The sequence below is a fragment of the Vollenhovia emeryi genome, unplaced genomic scaffold, assembly GCF_000949405.1.
Source record: "Vollenhovia emeryi isolate VEMERY1.0 unplaced genomic scaffold, V.emery_V1.0 DF939128.1, whole genome shotgun sequence".
Classification (NCBI taxonomy): Eukaryota; Metazoa; Arthropoda; class Insecta; order Hymenoptera; family Formicidae; genus Vollenhovia; species Vollenhovia emeryi.
This window is the reverse complement of record NW_011967238.1, coordinates 854,201-869,283: the sequence shown is the minus strand read 5'-3', so window position 1 is coordinate 869,283 and position 15,083 is coordinate 854,201. Positions and strand designations below refer to the sequence as shown.

Sequence of the window (15,083 nt, the reverse complement as noted above, 5' to 3'; positions counted from 1 at the left end):
GTTAACCAGAAAATGAAAAACCTAAAACAAATATAGTAGAGTAATAAATAAATTTCTACCTGGAATCTATCACGTACCTCATTTGTGAGTAAAACGCAGGCCAATACACCCAGAGACCACCAATCGACTTCCTGTCCATAATATTCCCTTTTCAGGATTTCGGGTGCTGGAAAGTTATGTTAAAAGATTTGCATAAGTGTAACGAAACGACATGAAAGCACACCTTATATTGTTATTCGATCAACAATCTGTGTTACTTTAAGCAAGTTGCATGCTGCGATGTACATGTGCTATTACGACTGTATATTTGTATATTCTCGTACCCATATATTGGGGCGTCCCACAGAATGTGTTGGTTCGTTCTGTGCGATGCAACCATTTGGCCAGACCGAAGTCGATAATTACAGCGTGGCCGTCTTCATCGAGCAGAATATTGGTAGTCTTCAGATCTCTGTGTACCACACCAGCGTTGTGTAGAAAATCTACATACAACATACGTTTTCGTACAACGATACAGATGCCAGTCTTATATTAACAACAAGGAGTTAAGCCAACGGCACACGATACCATTTTTCCTACTGGATTGCTTGCGAGAACCAATAAGGACGCAGAGTTTTAGATCTGATGACTTAGGGCCTGAGCAGAATGGCTGTCTTGTATTCTTAAGTCACAGGACAGTTATTGTGCGTTACTTTAAGACAAAGACTTAAAACATAAAACATTGTCTCAAGAGTGCAAGACGGTCATTCTGCTCAGGCCCTTAAGCCTAAATCCTCTCGTAAGCAATCCGGTAGGGAAAACAGTATCGTGTGCCGTTGGCTTTGCTGGAATTATATTCTTACCTATAGCTAAGGCAATTTCGGCTACATATATCCTGACTACTTTCTCAGGCAAACAGCCGTACACGTCGACTAGTGAAAATAATTCTCCCCCGGAGATATAATTCATCACTGAAATGTTAAATTTAGATCAGTTTGATTCGAGAGCTACAGTGAGGCTTGAACGTTGTAATGATAGAAACATACATATGTATAACGTCTTCCTGCCTTGCCATCTGTGGACGGAATTGACTACGAAAGGGTGATGTCCAACCATCCGCAGTATCGCTGCCTAAACATAAAACGTCGAATCTCTCATTATATAAAATCAATAGAATCTAGCGAAGCGGCTTAGTCTCACACGTGTACGCACCTCCTCCTTGGCCTGTTTGACACAGTTTTCTGCCACGATCATGGCTTTGCTGATCACCTTCAGTGCGAAGACCTGACCAGTCTCTTGTTTCTGTACTTTATACACTTGTCCGTAAGCACCCTTAGCTATCACATCCAAGAAGACGTATCCAGTTTTCAAAGGCACCACCTTGGCCGGGAATTCTGGCAGAAATATCGACTGGGAGCGCGGAATCGGCCACACCGTCTTGGAAGATCCGTGAATATCCTGCGTAGCGCCTTTGGTCCAACTGAAGTAAACAAGTGCACGCTTAATTCCTCTAATCACGATACTACAAACGTAGGGAAATCCGCGTTTGTCGCACACTAACACAAGCAAATTATTGCCAAATTGAGTTTACCTTCTGTGAGAAGCGCGGGACCAACTCGCCTCCTCGCGGGTGGCCTGCGCCGTCGCGTTGTTGACGCAGCTCCCACCGAGCAAGTCACTGAGGCTGTACTGTAAATTAACAATATCGCCCTCAGCGTGCATTCAATCGCAGCGCGACGCACAAACGCGGAACGCATTTTCACCAGGACGTAATTTATGGTAGGTTAGGGTTAGGTTAGGTTAGATTGCCGGACTCTCTAAAACAACACCCACCTGACTATCATACTTGTGATGATTATGATAGCTCCTCTTGGCGTTGGAGTTGCCCATCCAAGTGACAGGTGCTTCGGTCGACCGTCGATCCTCTCAAAGGACGGGCTTGCGGCGACTCGGGCGCGGCGCTGCGCGGCAAATCATTCCGCCGTCGAGTTATCCCGAAATTAACGGGCCTCTCGCGTGACCGCCAGCTCGCTGCCCGCGCGTACCGTCGTCGGGCGTGAAAACCCTGCAAACAAGCGCGGCGCGCACGGCCATCGTTACTTTCGCACGCCACCGAAAAGTCCGAGTAAAACAATTATTAATTATTACGAGCAATCGGGACGCGCCGCGCCGAGAATTGTCGAGTGCGGCGCGGATCGCGTTAACGGCGGGCTGGCAAACTTACCGCGCGATGAATCGTCGAAAATTACGCAGGATTTTATCCCGCAGCGACGCGACCGCGCGACGATCATGCGCAGTGCGCAGGCGGGCGAGTCACGTGAAGGGTCGCGAAACGCTTTCAAATATCTTGCGCACACAAAGCGCCCGTAATCTCGTTAGGATGATTTTCGCCGGTGTAGCGTGGCTGTAATCCATCGCCGAGCGTTGAAAGTTAAACATACGCCTGCGCGAGCGTCGGGAGGCGAAGCCGCGGAGAGTCACGGGAACGCGGATTCGGGTGCAATAAAGGCGCGAAACCGTCGCCCGCGGACCTGCGCAATGAGGGCGGCCTGGACGATCGTAATTGCACGCGCAAAATATCTGCACGCCGTATTCGTAGTTCTCGTACTTGAAGATCGTGCAATCCTTACGTTACAAAGCAATCGCGGAGCCGCCGTATTAGGCTTGCGGCTCACTCGACGCCGCAAACACGCCTCGAAGTCGACTCGACGTCGTTTCAACATCGACCGACGAGTGCTTGTGCACGGAATATCGGAACGCGGCTTACCAGACGATCTCCTGGATTCCCTTCGCGCGACATTCATCAGAAACTACGCGAGATTACGTCGCGAGTAACGGCTCGCCCTTTTACGCGCAATTATTGTCGCGAAACGCGCGGGAACTTACCGGGGGAAAAAGGCGACCGCGATCCTGCGGACTCTCGACGGCGTTGGTGGCGGCACCTCCCGGCAGAGGCGCGAACTCTTTGGCCGCGCGGCCGGCTCCGTCGATAATCGAGCGCGGCGGTTAAAGCGAGTCCCGTCGGTGGGGGTTGATTATCGACGCGCGAAAAGGGAGAGCACTCGGCGTCGCGACGCCGTGACAGCAGCGCGCTCACGGGCGCCCGTCCACGTGACGCTAGCCGCTTTAGCGCCGCCTGTGCGTGTTGCGTGCGACTCTTTGCGGGACCAACCGTGCGATTGATCCCGTGGTGTCAAAAAATCGTGGGGTTCTCAGACGCGATTTTTGTATGCCGCCCGCAGTCGCGGCCCGTGCCCGAGACACTTGCATGTCAGCCCGCGCCGGCGTCAAACGCGCGATTTAATTATGATCAAGCTATTCTCGTTGAAACAAGCGAAAAAAGATGGCGAGTCACCCAAGGCTGGCACCCAGAAAAAGGCGTCCGCGGCACAGCTGAGGATCACGAAAGGTTCGGAGCACGTTGCTAGAAATCGTCGCCGCGACGCGTCCGGCCCGTTGGTTTTGTCCCCCTCTCACGTGTTCCCTTTTCTTTTACAGACATAAACGAGCTCAATCTCCCGAAAACGTGCGGCACGGAATTCCCGGATCCCGACGATTTGCTAAGCTTTAAATTAATCATCTGCCCGGATGAAGTAAGTAAACGCTCCTCCCGGAGCTCCTTGCGGTCCTCACGGTCGATCAGGTCGACGCCACTTTCCGTCGTCCCGCGGGAAACTCGAGATTGCCACTGTCGGCGAAACGACGATAGCTACCGTCAACATTGGCAGTGATCTCGTGTCCTTTGGATGATTTCAAGGTTTATTAACTGTTTCAGGGATTTTACAAAGGTGGTAGGTTCGTATTTAGTTTCAAAGTCGGGCCCAATTACCCGCACGAGCCACCTAAGGTAAAGTGCGAGACTCAGGTTTATCATCCTAATATCGATTTGGATGGTAATGTGTGCCTCAATATCTTGAGAGAAGACTGGAAGCCTGTGCTCACGATCAATTCCATCGTCTATGGTCTCCAGTATCTCTTCCTAGTACGTTTAACTCTGCTACCATTTCTGTTTCTTGCTTGCGATGTGTTGAAACATGACAACTGTATTTCTACCACATGAGAGAAATTGTAAACTTTAGAATTATTTGTGCACATAAATACACACGTATACATGTATATATAATACATATGTGTGGTGGATGAGATTTTTTATTAATAACAAAGTTTATATGTAGAACTTGACCTGTAATAACATCTTTCCAACAAGTATGACTATGCACGTCCCAATTGCTTTTTATTCGAGTTGAGAAGAATAAATATTTTGGTAGGAACCAAATCCTGAGGACCCATTGAATAAGGATGCGGCCGAGGTTCTACAAAACAACAGAAGGGCTTTCGAGCAGAACGTAGCGAAAGCGATGCGCGGTGGTTACGTAGGATCCTATTATTTCGAACGGTGTCTCAAGTGATACAGTGCCTCGCTGTCAATACTGTACACGCTTCTCTAAGGACTCACTATAGGTGAAGACATCCTAAACTACGGAATGGATGTAGGACCACACGGTGTCCTCATTGTCACTTGCGTGATAACATTAACATATTTACTTTCTTTGTTTCTTGCCAGGCCTATATACATTTAATTGGAAAACACTTTTTTTTTAGCAAACCTGGGGTAGAGACGGGGGGGGGGGATAGGGTGCATGAATTAAATGTGTCGTTCACCGTTTTCGATGATTACCAGAAATGTTTATTGGCCATGGCATTATTTTAGTGAATTTGAAGTGCAGTGTTGAAGGGATCGTAGAATTATAGTTTGACATTCGGCAGATAATAGATGTTACGATGCGAGATATTTGATTGTGCCGCATACAATTCTGGACCCGAAATTAGACTGTTTCTGGATCCCGAATTTTTAAACTTGTTTTGTGGTTTTATAGGTACCCCTTAATTTATGAAATATTTATTTTCTAGGAGGCATAACCCATTTTCATAATGACTTTTCACCGTAGCATCTATCAAAATCTGCTTTTCATTTGAATATATGTACAAGTAACTTATGTATTGACTGAGAATGGAATATAAGGCTGTTACAAAACTGCAAGTATTTTGTTTCGATTGTCGCAAGCAGCAATTTTTATTCCCGACAAAACAGGTCTCGTTGTAGAGTACGTGAAAATAACGGTCCGATGTCCTTTTATGAAACCGAATTTATTTCACACTAAGCGAGGAAATTGATTTGCTTTGCGTACAAGTACAAACCTTATAGCATCTTACAGCAGTCGCTAACAACTATGAGATTATAATAAAATTGTGAAATTTATCATGCTACAAAATTTAATTTATTATCGTACTCCATAATTACTAGAAATATTGGAAAGTATATTTTGAACATCACGCTTGTACAGTCTATTATAAAATAATTGAGCATATCTCAATGTAGTTTAGACAAAATTCATAATGCAAGAATCACAAAGATACTTATGTAATAAAGTGTGTTAAAATGTGCCACCGATACTTCTTTCTGCTACTTGCTCTTGTATTGATGTATAAATCAGAATATTTAGGTAACGTCGTATATATATATATATATATCTCTCTCTCTCTCTAATCTGTATAAATTTTGGAATTCATAATAGTAAAATATGTATAATCGCTGGTGAAAGAATAAAAGATAATTAAGGAGAGTAATTGTATCCACACAAGTATGTACGAAAGATACTTTGTTTACTCATCTTTTAGCAACAAATTATATTATAATAAAGTTTAACTTTACTATCTTTCTAAACTTTCAATTTAAAACATAATCTATGCTTGTGAATTCCAAATTACAATTGCGTATTATTTTGTTTACAAAATATGTTTAATTAGACACAAATTATAAGAAAGAGCTAAATGCTATTCCACAAAACATATTGTAAACTTGAGAAATAAAGGTCTTGGATAAATAAATAAATGACAGATACAAGACAGATACTACATTTTCAGTTTAATAACGAAGTTTCTATAAACTTCATCCGTATATTAAAGCACCAGTATAATTATCTTACCTCGTATCAGTTTATACAATATCAAGACTTAAGCGTATATGTGATTTTATTATAAGACTTGTCGCCGCTACGATTATTTATAATTTATTTTATTCATTATATAAAAACTACGGAGAGAATGTGTGTGTGTATGTGTATATATGTGTGTGTGGTAAATATTCGTTACAAAGAAGTTACGATTCGTATCCTAAAGAGCAAAGGAACAGCTTTCTCGTCTCTTCTCTCTATCAGTTATTAATTTATTATTCTTTAATACAGTACTTATAGAACTTAGAAACTAGAGAAGTGTCCTGGCCTCACTCCGACCTACAGCTTATTTTGCTGTATTCTTTAATTTAGGTCCCGTCTGCGCGTCAACGTCTCAAGGCACTTTTTTTAAAACATTTTTCATTGAAAACTGACGCAATCAATAAACCTCTTCTCATTTCATGCAAAGATTTCAACCGTACCAAATGACGGGTCGCGAGCTCGGATTACAGTGCGAGGAGCGATGGTATCTTTATTTGATTGCGTCGTACTGTTTATAAAATAGATACGATACTAAAACTCGCTTTTATGCTGTACATGTATCTCTGATAAACACTGCAAGAAATCAATAGAGACAATTCCAAAGGAGCCAATCTAAAAGCAGGGCACTGCAAAAGAAAATTACGAAAGATTTATTGAAATATAATCGATCACGTTGGAAAAATAATTTCTTAATATCATGATGTGTGCATACTAACATTTTTTCTTTTATTATTGACGTATCAATTAGATTTATTTCTCAATTAGAAGTATCGTGTAATGTATTGATCACGATCATACAACTTTTTCTAACGTACGAAACAATTTGAATTTTATAAAGTATAAAATATATGTATATACATATAATTTGAATTCTGTCACATGCAAAGTATCCCTGGCTTTCTGAAATTCGTGAGACGTTTCGAAAGAGACGTGCGCATTATGTATAACGTATATTTAAAAAATATTGAGCAATACACATACATTTCTATATTTTTTACTTATTGATATTTTATATCGTTAGACTTTAACTTTAAACAAAGTTAATTTATTTTATATCATTTCTCTATACTATCCGCTGTATTTTTTGCATGCACCCTGTATACAAAATCTTCCTCAGAAAAACTAAATTTGTGGATTAAAACGTGATGAAAATTATTGCACAGCAATTTCTTGCAGCTTTATATGAAAAACAGATAAGCCTCGTATTCGATAAACAGAATAAAAGTTTGGTCGAGTATATATCATAAAAAAGCATATATCCTTATCAACAAAAGGTCGACAATCTAGTTTCACTACCAAATAACACTTTAGTACAAACTCTTGGACTTAAATACAAAATCACAATTTATATTCTCAAGCGACACATAATTGACAAATGCGTCCTTTTGCTTTCCGATATAAAAAGCACTCTCTTGTGCAGTAATCATTTCACTAACCACAGCACAGAACACCTCTTCTTTGTACGCCTTTATCATTTTGGGCTCTGATATTTATAGTTTATTTCTGTTCCGAGTTCGCCCTACGTAATTACAATACCTCGTGAAAGAAAGAGCTCTGCTCAGATTTATCGTGTTCTTTGTTAATATCTCTTATAATACAGTATGGATATTAGTCCAGAAGACTTAAGATGGTAAACACTTTGTTACATTTGCAGAAACTATTCAAAGTGCCTTATTATACCATTGGTGCAGCTCCATCTTTCAGAGTACAGTTTGGACAGCGTAAACTATGGCAGAACTTTTTCAAAATAAAGCAAGCTGTGCTGGGATTTATGTAAAGTGATCGGTAACTGCAGAAAATTGTTTGACCATATATAATACAATATACATTTAAACAAAGACTTGAAAAAAAGTGTTTATTTAGAAATCTAAATTACTCTTATCTAAATATTTTCTGATAGGCAACGCAGTTTTGCAAATTATGTCTAGTAATCGTGACAAGTTACATTTTTCTTTTTTCAGGAGGATAGCAATTCGTAAATAGATCTGGAGAGCGTACAGCATGATGTTTTATCGAACTAACTGTTAATAACATCGAATAACATAGTTATACATGTACTCAAAAGGTTTCGTTTGATATATTTATACCAACAATTTAATATAATTTTGTAACATATATTTTTATAATCTTAAGCGATTTTTCTTCTGCTAAAAGATTTTTTAATTCAAACCATCGAGATTAAGTATATATTTCATATGAGTACGTATATCTAGCAAGTTATGATGAAATTTTCTCAACCAAGAATATTTTGAAAGTAAAGTGTTTCAATAATAGTATAATTCAAAGTAATTCCAAATTGTCAAGAAAACGTATTACAGCTTGCTAGACAAGGAATATTTCACTTCAATCGAAAATTTAATTGTTATACATAATAAATGTGTAAAGGGGAATACACAGCTGCACACGATGAACCAAGAAGCAAATCTGCCGTTTCTTAATAAAATAGTATGCACAAGACTGATTTCGTAAAGATAAAATTTTAGTGTCATTATTAAAGTAAGACCGTTGGATAGTCTTAGTAATGTACAATTAGTTTACACAAAAATAGTAAATAGGAAATGCGTATTTTCCAAATGGTCATATAGTAATAATCATGTGCTACAAATATCCGATCCAGATTCAGTATAATTTGTTTACTTACTTAATCTAAAATTGAAATGATTACAAGTCTTTATCGACTTAAAGGTGTTCCACCAAAGTTGAATGAGGTGGGCACAGTCTGTGAGTGAAAGACATATCCTAGAACATTTAAAAGGATTTTAGATTTATACAGATAAAATAATACAATTAAAATGAACGGGTATACAGATTAATTTCTAATATAGCAATCAAGATTAATTCTCAATTATTAAAAAGCATGAATTTACCTCCACTCTGCTCGATCCTTTTGCTTTCTAAAGCTGCTTTGCGCTGATCCGCCAAAAGAATAATTTCTTGTAGAGCTTTCTCTTGCTCAGGGCTTAGAAGACTCGTTAAGGCTCTATACCAGGTCACGTCGGTTCTTTCAATATCTAGTTATAAATAAGAAATATATGAAATGTGTGTTGACTATAACGCGCATCTTGAAATTAATTTATCTCGAGTATTACTTTTAGATACTTACTTTGTATAACTTCCTTGAAAACAACATATTCATCTTGATTAGAATCGTCTGAATCTAGGGGTGTAGTATAGCTTTCGAGAGCAGTCTCCTCATTACCGTCGTAGTCTGAGTCGTCGTCATCGTCATCTGACCTGTGATCACCATGACCGTCTTGTATAGTCGCATTAACGTTAAAGCCATGTTGGGCAGACGTCCGTGTTATCTTATCCTGCAATTTCTCGAGGTACTCTTGATTGGCTTCGTCGACGTCGTCCTCATCGGATGATAAAACCTCTAAAAATTATCAAAGTTAATCAGCTCGTCATATTCATTATCATTTACGTACAAAACGCTCACCTTCGTCAATATCACTTTCGTCCTCGTCGTTGTCATCGTCGTCTCCGTCTGTAACTTTAGCAGCATACGCTCTCTTCAAACCTTCAAACAGCAAGATTAAGGATGGAATAATCTGCGTTGCGCATTCGTTAACAGCAGCTGGTCTCGCAGGTCCCATACTGATTAATGTACACAGTCCAAGAACGCATAATTTACGATCGTGCAAGCTGTGGAAAAGTTACGTAATTCGTGTTACAAATACAAAAATTAATACTGCAAACTTTTATATCTTGCTAGTATTTTAATAATTTCGTATTAGAATTTTCTTATATAATAAAAAATATACATATATACCCCAAAAAGCAATCAGTGTCGTTGATCCATTGCTTGATAAAACGTGAAGCAAGCGGCTCCGTCGACTGATCGAAGTTTCTTTGCAATCGATCCATTGTTTCAAGACAGAGCGCTGGATTGTAATATAAAGCGGCAATAACTACTTGAAGACACATCGTTCGCAACTCTGAAGTTTTAACTTCGCGCATTAGGCGCTCAAGAACTAATTGCACAAGTGATGGTATACACTGAAATTTAAGTAGTTTCTTCGTATTACGTCATATTACCTCGTAGATTATCGGCAATTAGACTCATTTGCGCATGTAATTTTGTACATTACCTGATCTATATGTCCTTTACATTGCAAAATTATAACTTCTAGTAACTTGGCAGCATGACACTCTGGATCTTCACCACCATCACCAGTCAATACCTATAACATAGAAAGTAATGTCTTGTGTAAACAGTAATAGTGCTTGCACATTGACGGAATCTTTCCTTGGTACTTACAGTTTTACACATGTTGAACATAGCAAGAATGTGATTTTCATTCGATAAAAACGCCTGAGTATCGACTGTGATATAATTATGTAACGCGGGCATCATGTCAGTGAAATAGTCAAAACCATCTTTTTGAAAGAGTTGATACATGAGTTCTAGGACCTTCCACATGTCTTCAGATATGCCTTTACCCGTTAGGTCGTAAACTAGCGATAACGCTTCTTCATAAAATTCTGATTAAGAAAAGCCATTTTTATTAATGTGCTCTTAATATAATAATACAAGAGAAGTACATATCAAATCTATATTGTGTACATAAAAGAAAATATTACATAAAATATATAAACATTAAAAATATTTAACACATATTAAAAATCAAAAACAAAATTAAAAAACTTGACGTGAAACTGAGTTTTGAACAGATTGAAATATCTCTGTCATTATTACTTTTATCACGTTACTAATTAGTCGGATAATAATAAAAATTTGCGGGATGATAGATTATTGCAAAACAATAAACTACCAGAAAAGAAACCCGAGTTCAAATCCCGATTCTATTACCTCACATATGTATATACATATTTAACTAGAAAATATTGTACCGATAAGGAAACTTAAACTTTACTCAAGTGCGACAAAGAATATGAAAATTATTAAAAAGACCCCAAATTCATGCCGGGGTCTTATTAAATTCTAGTAATGACAAATCCCTTATCAAAGAATGGAAATTTGAATGTGAAAGAACATACCCATTACACTGTGTCCAAAGATGTGAGCTACTACTTGGAGGACAATCGGTTCAAGTTGCGACATGATTTGGGGCTGTTCCTCCATTACCGTTAGTAATGTTTCTATTGTGTTCAGGAGGCCCATTGCTGTTATTGCCTTCTCGTCGCTGCCTTCATCTGTTTCAAGCACTTGGCTAAATGTAGCAGCCTGGATAAAGAATACGTATGTTATTGTCATACAACACAATAGTGTTCTACTTTATATATTCGCATAATCTTTCTTGCAATATTACAAAGTTATCAAACTTCTTACCAAATGCTGACAGACTTCTACAGCGATCGGAACTAGTTGCTCAGTGTATGTACAGACAATCTTCTGCATAACACTCGTCAGATCGTCGTTTTCAGTTTGTCTTATAATCGTCAGCAATTCGAGTGTTATCTGTTTAATTAATGGTTCGATGTACTTCTGAGCCTTTGATTGTGACGAAAGCATCATCTGGAGCGCTATGGCCGCTTCAACTTTAACAGGCAAATCATGATCTGTCAGAAGAGCATTTGTAATTAAACTGATTGCCTCAACTAAAATTTGTTCCGATTTAAATTTGATTTCCGAAAAGTAGTGCATCACCCAGCAGGCCTGAAAAAAATAATTAGTCATTGTTGCTGCATTAAATATAATATTTAGTATTACATATACATATACTAATTAATATATATTCAGATATAATATTACGTAATAATAATTTAAGCATTTTTTTTACCCTTGCTCGCATATGTCCATGGGGACTATTGAATTCGGGAAATACATATTGCAGTAACATCTTGTCCATTTGTTCCTTGTAAACCTTCTTTTTTAACAAAACGTCGGCTAAACTGCCAATCTAAATAAAATATAATTTCACATTAACGACACATAAAACACAACGTGCCAAAATGATAAAATATTATTAAACATAAAAAGTTCAGATAGTACAAGTTTCTCATAAACGCACCATATGTAACGCGCCATCTTTTTGCCTTGGGTCTGCATTTGGACTAGTTAATACCTCTAGACAAAACTGCATCGTTTTTTGTAGCATATCCTTTCGCTTTCGACACGCCGAGTGCAGCAAAGTTTGCGCTGCCGTTACCGGCGATACAAAATCTTCGAAAATATCTGTGGAAATATCACTGGTAAGCAAAGCTCTTCACATTTACGTCAATGCGCTATATGATTGACTTGAATTTACCGAATTTTACTCTGATGTATTCGTACGGATCGGTATTCCACAGTTCCTCATCAGCGGCAGAATACGAGAGAATGGGGAATAAAACGTCGCGTATGATTTCAAACATGTGAGGCTTCAAAAATTTCCAAGAAAACGCGTGGCTCACTCTAGAGAAGTTTATCACGTTTAGTAAACCTTGCGAGGTCCGAGGAAACCCTCATTAACATACAGATCCTTACCCCTGATTGATATAATTGATTGATTGCTGTATTACTCTAGGGGAGATATAAATTTTTCTACGATATTGATCCAAGATCTTTAGAAGAACCTCGAGAATACCAGCACTGAAGGTTTGCAAGTACCATTCGGCGAATTCGTTATATTCTTTGGTCACACCTCCTGGACTGCCGTATCTGCAATTAACAGCGCCAAATCAGTATGTAAATCTCTCTGCGTTCGTTACCTTCGTTAGCTTTGACGAGTAACGAGTGATTTTAATTACCTCTCGAACATTCTGTGTAAAATATGCAACGCCCACTTTTTACATTTCCACCAAGGCAGTTCCAGGCGTTCGTCATCATCAAGATCTGGGTTATTAGTCTCCGGCGGTACCGGTCTGTCGGCTATTTGTCTTACTACGTCCATCCATTGTGAAAATATCTCTTTCGAAATAAGGTCAAGGGGAAGCGTGTACTGCGGAGATGTACAATCGTTGAGTTTAAAGATGTTTTTCAACGAGTATCATATCTACAAGACGTCGCATCTATAATCCTTGCATACCTGTGTGAGCGCAAAGAAAATTTTCAATATCTGCTTCTGAAGCAGGACAGACTGCTCGGACGAATCTGGCAATAAGCGTAATATCAATTGGTAGATCATAGGGAATAACAAGTTCATCGCTTCGTTCAATGGTCCCCTCTCTTCTGCTTTCTTGTACCTAGTTACGAGAAGCATTATGAAATCCTTTTCTACATAACAGAATACCGATGGCTCGCGATTAAACGTACTCGAAATTTTTGACAAGCTGATACAGCGCGAGGAGAACACCAGGCCAACACGAAGCATCTGGATTCTGAAGGTATATTGTAATTTTGTCCACTATTTGTGTCCATCGTCCGGGAAAGTCGTGCTTAACTATATTACTGATGCACATTGCTAATTGTACTCTAAACATACAATACAGACAGGCAAGGACAATTTTATTATGCACATATATGTGTATATATATATATACTTTTTATTAATACAAGTCGGAGCGCAACTTGCCTAATTAAGTCTGGGGCATGTACCACAGCGTCTACTATGGCATCGCGTATCATTGCACGATCCTGCTCGTGAATGCTAAATTCTATGGGCCCACCGTCCACTTCCTTGTCGGCCCAATTTGAAGTAATTAAATTTTTTAGATAAATTACACCTACAAAAACAACGAAACGTCATGTGTTTGCATCACGATCTGCCCCTTGTCTTTGGTGTTACACATCAAACAAATATTTACCGGCCTGCCTGACGGGCATATCGACTTCGTTTGACATTACCACCTGCAGGAGCGACGGCGCGAAGCCGATAATTTTGTGAATCTGAAAAATTCAAGCATACACATCGTACCGCCTCATTGCTCACCATCGCCGCGCGCTATCATCGCTCTGATATCATCGCAGTTCTACAACTCGTGATAATTTGCAGAGCATATAGAGTGCACGAGTAATAGGTAACGCGAACGTTACCGCACATGTACAGGAAAGATACATAAAAGTAATGCAACGGTATGCATAAAAGTGGCAAAATTACCGGCCATGTCGGGACAATTTCGCCGAAGGACAGGGCGCGTTAAAACGCGACGTACAAGGCTATATGGGGAACAATCCCGAGGAGCACGTTCCATGTCGAGGGTCAAAGGCGCGAGGAGAGGTTAGCGGGCCGCGTTGTCGTACGACGAGAGCGAGCGAGCGAGCGAGACAAAGGGTGCCGTGTGGCCCCACGCGGAGGCCTCCGTCGACGCGGGCCGAGCTCGCCGGAGCTCGCTCCGCGGCGACGAGGATCGCAGCGTCCGCCGAGAAGAGTAGAGCCGCCCCCCTCCCCCTCCCAATCACGGTGGCGGGGGCTGCGGCGGCGGCGGGAACGGTGACGAGCACGCCGGCATTATCCTCTCGGCGGGGACGCGTCTGCCCGCGATCTCGCGCACGTGCGCGCGAAACGGCAAAGGGCCCCGGGCGCGAGGGCACGACCGAGGGCGGGACGGGACCGGACCCCACATGTTCCCGAGGTGCCGCTCGGAAGTCAGTCCTCCGCCTACCCCCCCCCCCCCCCCCGCCGCTCCCGCCGGACGAAATCGCGCCGAGCACGTTTTCTCCCGCGGACGGGCCTCGCTCGCTCGCTCGCTTGCTCGCCCGCGCGCGCGGATTCCCTACCTGGGTGAGCTGCCCCTCCGCCTCCTTTTGCTGCGCGGGGTCGATCGTCGCCCGCAGCAGCTCCGTGAGCTTACGCGCGTCCATCGCTCCGGGCCGCCTCGGCTCGCCTAGTGCTAATTGGACGCCTGAATTTTTGCGATCGACTTTCCCAGCACCGGACCTGACCCGGCGCATTCACCTCACTGCTGCTCTTGCTCTCTCGGCCTGGCTGCCTGGCCGTGCGGTCACGTGACACAACAACATGGCGGCGTTCGTGGAGCAACTTTTGAATCGTCGCATCCGGTTCTCGCGAAACACGCGGCCGCGGCGCTCTCGCCGCGAGCGAGAGGGGCGCGATTTCCAACGGCGCGACGTCGTCGGACCCCGCGGTGCGCGTCAGCCCTTTCTATCCATTTCCTTGTGCATTTGTCCATAGACCAATCAAATGCGTTAAGGGGATGCTGGAGTGATTCTGCACTTTCGCACCTTTTGCACTTAAAACTGTCTGTTTCGTGGAAAGATTTGTG

General features: G+C 41.3%; 3 protein-coding genes across 8 annotated transcripts in view; 1 reads left to right on the top strand and 2 right to left on the bottom strand.

Moving 5' to 3' along the window:
* The window catches only part of LOC105568555 (putative serine/threonine-protein kinase PRKY), a 50,457-nt gene extending 48,159 nt beyond the window's left edge, over window positions 1-2,298 (bottom strand). Inside the window, exons 1-8 of one of the 3 annotated variants that reach the window (XM_012024317.1) lie at window positions 2,204-2,298; window positions 1,813-2,044; window positions 1,571-1,668; window positions 1,192-1,459; window positions 1,026-1,110; window positions 843-950; window positions 324-482; window positions 78-166 (exon numbers count right to left, since the gene is read on the bottom strand). In XM_012024317.1, the coding sequence (XP_011879707.1) occupies window positions 78-166; window positions 324-482; window positions 843-950; window positions 1,026-1,110; window positions 1,192-1,459; window positions 1,571-1,668; window positions 1,813-1,869 (864 nt within the window). In that variant the 5' untranslated portion in view covers window positions 1,870-2,044; window positions 2,204-2,298. Of the gene's footprint in view, window positions 1-77; window positions 167-323; window positions 483-842; window positions 951-1,025; window positions 1,111-1,191; window positions 1,460-1,570; window positions 1,669-1,812 lie in introns of all 3 variants that reach the window. The other 2 variants (XM_012024318.1, XM_012024316.1) reach the window with 2 other exon arrangements.
* Window positions 2,299-3,097: 799 nt separating this feature from the next.
* Window positions 3,098-5,868, top strand: LOC105568550 (NEDD8-conjugating enzyme Ubc12). Its single transcript, XM_012024297.1, has 4 exons — window positions 3,098-3,388; window positions 3,478-3,572; window positions 3,755-3,961; window positions 4,248-5,868. The coding sequence occupies exons 1-4, from the start codon at window positions 3,286-3,288 to the stop codon at window positions 4,386-4,388; spliced, it is 546 nt and encodes a 181-aa protein (XP_011879687.1). The 5' UTR covers window positions 3,098-3,285; the 3' UTR covers window positions 4,389-5,868.
* Window positions 5,869-5,891: 23 nt separating this feature from the next.
* Window positions 5,892-14,811, bottom strand: LOC105568549 (importin-7). Of its 4 annotated transcripts, XR_001009437.1 has the most exons (21): window positions 14,578-14,811; window positions 13,665-13,746; window positions 13,433-13,583; window positions 13,174-13,332; window positions 12,947-13,103; window positions 12,669-12,859; window positions 12,406-12,579; window positions 12,188-12,333; window positions 11,951-12,114; window positions 11,720-11,839; window positions 11,269-11,595; window positions 10,977-11,163; window positions 10,237-10,460; window positions 10,067-10,159; window positions 9,748-9,974; window positions 9,415-9,620; window positions 9,079-9,351; window positions 8,843-8,986; window positions 8,617-8,714; window positions 6,692-6,875; window positions 5,892-6,601 (listed from the first exon to the last, which is right to left on the bottom strand). XR_001009437.1 is itself a non-coding variant. In XM_012024296.1 (20 exons), the coding sequence occupies exons 1-19, from the start codon at window positions 14,749-14,751 to the stop codon at window positions 8,647-8,649; spliced, it is 3,267 nt and encodes a 1,088-aa protein (XP_011879686.1). In that variant the 5' UTR covers window positions 14,752-14,811; the 3' UTR covers window positions 5,892-6,601; window positions 8,617-8,646. The 4 variants fall into 4 exon arrangements, 3 of the variants coding, with proteins under 3 accessions (XP_011879686.1, XP_011879685.1, XP_011879684.1); XM_012024296.1 differs by lacking the exon at window positions 6,692-6,875; XM_012024295.1 differs by having other exon boundaries at window positions 5,894-6,875.
* Window positions 14,812-15,083: the final 272 nt, after the last annotated feature.

Excerpts from the sequence above, each read along its gene's own strand:
- LOC105568550 (XM_012024297.1), top strand. The coding sequence starts at position 3,286 with ATGATCAAGCTATTCTCGTTGAAACAAGCGAAAAAAGATGGCGAGTCA. Across the intron at positions 3,573-3,754 it reads TAATCATCTGCCCGGATGAA|GGATTTTACAAAGGTGGTAG; the intron begins GTAAGTAAACGC and ends TAACTGTTTCAG. Across the intron at positions 3,962-4,247 it reads GTCTCCAGTATCTCTTCCTA|GAACCAAATCCTGAGGACCC; the intron begins GTACGTTTAACT and ends ATATTTTGGTAG.
- LOC105568549 (XM_012024296.1), bottom strand. The coding sequence starts at position 14,751 with ATGCGCCGGGTCAGGTCCGGTGCTGGGAAAGTCGATCGCAAAAATTCA. Across the intron at positions 12,334-12,405 it reads ATCAATTATATCAATCAGGG|AGTGAGCCACGCGTTTTCTT; the intron begins GTAAGGATCTGT and ends AAACTTCTCTAG. Across the intron at positions 9,621-9,747 it reads GACACTGATTGCTTTTTGGG|CTTGCACGATCGTAAATTAT; the intron begins GTATATATGTAT and ends ACTTTTCCACAG.